At 30.7% G+C, this 6,201-nt stretch overlaps 1 protein-coding gene across 1 annotated transcript; it reads left to right on the forward strand.

Moving 5' to 3' along the window:
• Positions 1–4,273: 4,273 nt before the first annotated feature.
• LOC145315249 (uncharacterized) lies at positions 4,274–6,201 on the forward strand. Its single transcript, XM_080155280.1, has 2 exons — positions 4,274–4,351; positions 5,221–6,201. The coding sequence occupies exon 2, from the start codon at positions 5,249–5,251 to the stop codon at positions 6,080–6,082; it is 834 nt and encodes a 277-aa protein (XP_080011406.1). The 5' UTR covers positions 4,274–4,351; positions 5,221–5,248; the 3' UTR covers positions 6,083–6,201.

Genomic DNA, 6,201 nt, shown 5'->3' on the forward strand with positions numbered 1-6,201 from the left:
GCATTGTATACCATTTTTTCAGCCATCTACTCCTCATTAAAACTTAATTAATCAGCCATCCGTTGCAAAAATAAATTGTTAACGATTCCTTTTAATTATTTTTGAATGATTTTATTGCAAAGTTATACATAGAGTAGCTGCACTTACCAGAGTGAAAAGAAGGAGTGAGTACGTGCCACCTCTGGAAATAATAAATTTTTATTTTAAACAAATAATATTTCAATATTTTGTGGTTGTTCCTTGAAATTAATGAAAAATTATTTTTATGTTCATAATTATAAGAAATAAAAAAATATTTCTGTTATTGATTTAAAATAACTTATCTTGTATTCAAAATATTTTAATGTCAGTCAAAATCTGTAGTTCATTAACTGCCCTATGGTTCTATCTTATAAACTTTTTTCAACGTTGGAGAAACATTTCTCTGTAACATATTAGGCAAATCTTTTTGAAAACTATTTCAAATAACAAACATTTTTAAAGTCATAAACATTAGTGGATGCATTAGGAGATAGAAAACAAATAAAAAAGATGGAAAAAAGAATAAAAAGAAATAAAAATGAAAGAAAGAGGAAGATAAAAGAGAGGCAGAGAGAGATAAAAAGTAGTGAAACCATACACAGACAATCTTTCGTGTTTTGCTAATCATATTCCAGTTCCTTATTAACAGACGTACATTAGGTCAATGACACACGAGCACTTATATATTAGCTTCGCTACTAAGATCTAAATAAGTTTTGATTTTTTACAATGCTAGTTTCTAGAATTAACCAAGTCAACACAATTGTTTATTCTTTAATTCTTTTCATCTTTTCATTTTTGCATGTGTCATATGGAAAAGATTTCCTCAAACCCCTATCGTCTCATAATATCTCGCGCATTTATCCAAATGGTTACGGGTCCAACATGCAAAAATCCGCAAGGAAAAGAATTTTTTCATTTGTTCAATGGACCTTAATTTTCTATCAAACAAAAAGGCACATAAACAAATTGTTCACTGTAATGAGTTGCGCTAGTTAGTGGTGATTTGTATTCAATTATTACTATTACTGTTTAGCGTAAGATATAGCAGCAGTAGCAACCAATTTAAGTGTCCTTAATAGCTGAAAGGGTTGAGTTGGGTTAAGACTTCCTAGACCAATTAATATAAACTAGGATGATTTTAACACATCAAGCGCAGCAAAAAGGAATTAGAAAAGAGCAATGCACACAGACTAGCGGATGAGGGACTGGAATGTAAAGGAGGGATGGCTGTATGTAGTCTTAAACCATCTAAAGACCAAAAACCTTACTATGTAGTTTATATAAAAGGTTGAAGCTATCATAGGAGTGCAATTTAAGCTTTTATTTTAAATTAGATTATATAAAATTATAGTCCTAATACTTACAATCAACATACTTTATAATTTAAAAAGTTGAATTTTAAAATCACTGCTTCAAGTTCATGCAAAATTTAATAAGAAATCAGAGTGTTTTATTTCTCTGATCTTGATTCTTGAAAGAAATTAACTAATAAATTTTGCAAATTAACAATATTATCAAGATTATGCAACATATTAAACTTAAATTGTCTGGCTGATTAATCGGGGATGCCAACATATTGAGATTTTTATTATTTTCATATCTTGAACAAGGATAATTACATCCAAATTTTCGGCAATATATACAAATTCACTTATAGAGTAACTTTGTAACCAGTCCCAGAGGAAATAGAATATCAACAAATATTTATATATTTAGATTACAAAGTTCAACCTACATAAAATACAGAAAATAGCTGGAAACCATCAAGTACGACAGTAAGACATTAAAGTAAGCTAAAAATGCAATAAAGTATAAAGTAACCCAACACATTGCATTAAATCCATATAGCTCGACAAGCATGTTATTCTATAGAAAAAACTAAAGAGCAAGTCACACAAAAATAAAGTAGATTTGCTACTAAAATATTTGGATCTACTGCAGTTCACGGAAAAATATTGCTGGTAACGAATATTGCCAAAAATCTATGAATTTTAAAGGCTGCTAGCTGCCAAACGGCTAAACGTACAGATCATACCCGCACGCCATTAAGCTGTATAAGAAGGCCTACAAATAATCTGGAATAGCCAAGATCCAATGATGCACAGGGAAAGCTTTACTAAAGAAACTTCACTTGGCGCATTTCTCTGCACTGCGAGATAATTATGCATTATTGATTTATGGCTATTCCAGATTATTTGTAGGCCTTCTTATGCAGTCTAAAACAGTGTGCGGGCATGATCTGTACGTTCAGCCGTTTGGCAGCTAGCAGCCTTTTAAATTAAAACATTTTTGGCAATATTCGTTACCAGCAATATTTTACCGTGAACTGCAGTAAATCCAAATATTTTTTTTTTTTATGCCTTAACTGTAAGGAATCAGTATATACATCACATTACAATGTTGATTAAAGCATTATTACAAAACAATTGAAAATTAAGAATAAACATAGAATGTCAGGGAAGTGGAGGAACAGTGCATGTTTAATAAATCTATAACCTTTCTTCCCCCCAAAAAGTATACTAGCAAAATTAATGTAGAATATACGTAGATATTATGCAAGGAAATAATTTATGTTATAGTTTATGCGAACATGAACATCTTTTATTGGTCAGTTCGTTCATCTAGTAGGACGGGAGGGGAAGGGAAAAGGAAGTGGATGGGGGGGGGGGGCGTTATTTTATACAGCTTCAAGTTTTACTTTATTAGAGTACATTATAATCTGGTGTAATATTCATGATATAATAATAAATCCATAACCTGATACCAATGGCATAAGTTCTTTGATAACATTTTTTTCAAATATTAATTATTTTCAATTGTACTATCCATGTCAAACGTAAACATATGTGTTATTTGAATTGTGAAAAATTAGATTTAACTTGAATTAGTCATTATTTGTTAGTAATTAGTTCTAATGACTTAATTTACTATTTCCTTAATAATTAATAGTTCATTAATTCTTGTAATAATTTAAATAATATAAAAAGTTATAATTCGCATATATTTTAAAGTTCTTTTAATTGTATGGAGTGTTTGTAATTAATGGTTTTTATGTTTGAGAATTTACTGGGGTTTCAATCTGTTTCGTATATTCCTTCAAAATTACGACTGGACCACTGAAACCCTCCTATATTAAATGTTTCCCCATTACTTTGAAATCTTTTTTTTAGTAGCGAAGCTACTCTATAATTCACTTTGTCCGTCAGTCCGTCCGTCAGTCCGTAACGCTATGGGGGAAATGGGATTTACTCAGCTCCTATAAAAGATAGAATGCTAAAATTTTTTGACAACATTCCCATCATTAAGGAGCACAATTAACTAAAAAACATCAATGGCGGTCGGACGGCTTTTTAGCAGGTTTTAGGCTATTTTTTATTTTCCACATTTTTCCTCATATATTTGGTGTTTATGGTCCGATTTTCAAATTTTTTTCAGTTAGAGATATCACAATTAAAATTTCCGTCGTTTGGAGAACCAACAATGACAGTCAGACTGCCTTTTTGTAGGTTTTTAGCTATTTTCATGTTTTTTACATTTTCCCTCATATCTTTGGTGTTTATGAACCTATTTTCAAAATTTTTTCTAAATAATTTCTATAACATAAGTAATAAAAGAAACATAAATCGTGTGCATTTGAAATTTCTTTTGACAAAAATCAGTTGGATATACAAAAAATTTTACTTCACATGAAATTTAGTAAATTAAAATGCCTAAATAAAAGTATTTTAGAGTGATCTTGATTTATCAACGTCTTCTTACCAAACCTCGGGAACGGCAAAAAAAACGTCAAAAATTTCGCCTTTGGCGGTGAATAACGGCAAAACGGTTCGCCAGAGGTGGTTGATGCATTAATAACAAATGATGTGCCATGAAAAGTTCTACAAAAATAAAGAAATAGTCTATGGTCCTAAAACGACTCCTTCCCCCAAAAAAGGGGCAAAAACCGTCATAACGATGTGTTGGCCCCCAACGACAGCTGTTAAAACACGTATAGGTTTCGTGATTTTTTTCCGAATTAATTTCGTTAGTGGTATAAGCTGTTCTCTACCTTACTTTATTTTTTTTTTCCTAAAATTATACTTAACACAATAATTTAATTTAAAACTATTTTAGATCATTTTGATTTCAATATTCAAGTTAAATTATAATTAATTTTTTTTTAAATCCTCGAAAATAATTAAATTGGAAAAAAAATCCGCGAACGAAAATTTGAAAAATCCTCGAACTAAAATTGGAAAAATCTACGAGTTTATAAAATTTATTTTTATTTATCTCATTATATTTTTGACCACCGAGAAGAAAGGTTATCTGACTTCAATTAAGAAAGGTATTTTTTTTATTTAATTTTTAATAATTATTTATCGCATCGTATTATAGATAGCTTTCTAATTTTTTTACTTAATTTATAATAGTTATTTATCGCATCGTATTATAGATAGCTTTCTATTTTTTTTCTTAATTTAGAATAGTTATTTATCGCATCGTATTATAGATAGCTTTCTAATTTTTTTACTTAATTTATAATAGTTATTTATCGCATCGTATTATAGATAGCTTTCTTATTTTTTTTCTTAATTTAGAATAGTTATTTATCGCATCGTATTATAGATAGCTTTCTATTTTTTTTACTTAATTTAGAATAGTTATTTATCGCATCGTATTATAGATAGCTTTCTTATTTTTTTTCTTAATTTATAATAGTTATTTATCACATCGTATTATAGATAGCTTTCTTATTTTTTTTCTTAATTTAGAATAGTTATTTATCGCATCGTAATATAGATAGCTTTCTAATTTTTTTTACTTAATTTAGAATAGTTATCTATCGCACCGTAGTATAGATAGCTTTCTATTTTTTTACTTAATTTATAATATTTATCTATCGCACCGTATTATAAATAGCTTTTTAATTTTTTTACTTACTTTATAATAGTTATCTATCGCATCGTATTATAGATAGCTTTCTAATTTTTTTTACTTAATTTATAATAGTTATTTATTGCATCGTATTATAGATAGCTTTCTGTGGATATTAAAATAAAAAACAATCAAAGTTCAACCTATTTTGTTAGATCATAGGGTCTAACAAAACTGGTATTAATTACATAATTTTTACAATGTATACGTAAGCATTTAAAGTTTTATTATTTTATCAAAATTTAATTTTTGTGTATCAATTATATTTTATCTTTTTAGACTACAAAGAAGTGAATCAGCCGAAAACATGACTTGGAATAGATACAATTTGGATTTGACCAAGAACCCGCCATGTGACAGCCCGCATCTGAACGCGGGGCAGCTGTTAGGACCCATCCTGCCGCTGGTATCTGCCGCCTTGTTCTTTATGCTGTATGTAACCAATGATCCCGGAGACTGCAATGTTGGTTTCTTGGAGTTCGCTCTGGTTGCTGGATGTATATCTCTGTTCACCGTCATCATTGGCCTGGCTTGTAAGATTATGGTAGAGGATGCCTGGGCTGATGGAACGCTATCAAGAAAAGAAAACACTGTTGTCTGGCTCATGATTAATTCTCACTATGCGATGCTTCTATCCCAGGTAATAATGTTCTTTGCTTTCTTTATCTACGCTGCTCTTACTCATAGAAATATAACTTATAGTGATATGGCCAGTGAAAACTACTGTGCTATACACATATCTCGGAGCACTTATGGCATTTCAGCAGTTTGCTTTGCCTCCTCTCTCTATGCAACCCTGTACATCATTGCAGTCTGGGTATTTACAAGAAAGGGGGGATTAAAAGACGATAGCATCCAATTGGAAGAGGTGATAGTTTCCCCTGCATCCTCCCCCGCCACCAGAAGTTCACCATCTGCAGGATTCCGCGCGTCACCTGAGCGGCCAAGGAGCATCAGATCCATGGATACATCCAGTTCTGACGATAACTTCCAATTGGAAGAGGTGATAGTTTCCCCTGCATCTTCCCCCGCCACCAGAAGTTCACCATCTGCAGGATTCCAAGCTTCACCTGAGCGGCCAAGGAGCATAAGATCCATGGATACATCCAGTTCTGATGATTCTGGCAGACCTGTTCCTTAACAATTTGATTTAAAACCAGTATTAGATCCAGAATAAAAAATAACTAAAAAGTATAAAAGACTTTTTCACTCAGTGAATTTATCATAAAATAAGTAAATAAATAAATAATAATAATACAA

The sequence above is a fragment of the Acartia tonsa genome, chromosome 3 (genome assembly GCF_053477335.1).
Source record: "Acartia tonsa isolate MP-2025a chromosome 3, ASM5347733v1, whole genome shotgun sequence".
NCBI lineage: Eukaryota > Metazoa > Arthropoda > Copepoda > Calanoida > Acartiidae > Acartia > Acartia tonsa.

Coding starts and splice junctions, on each gene's coding strand:
- LOC145315249 (XM_080155280.1), top strand. CDS start 5,249: ATGACTTGGAATAGATACAATTTGGATTTGACCAAGAACCCGCCATGT.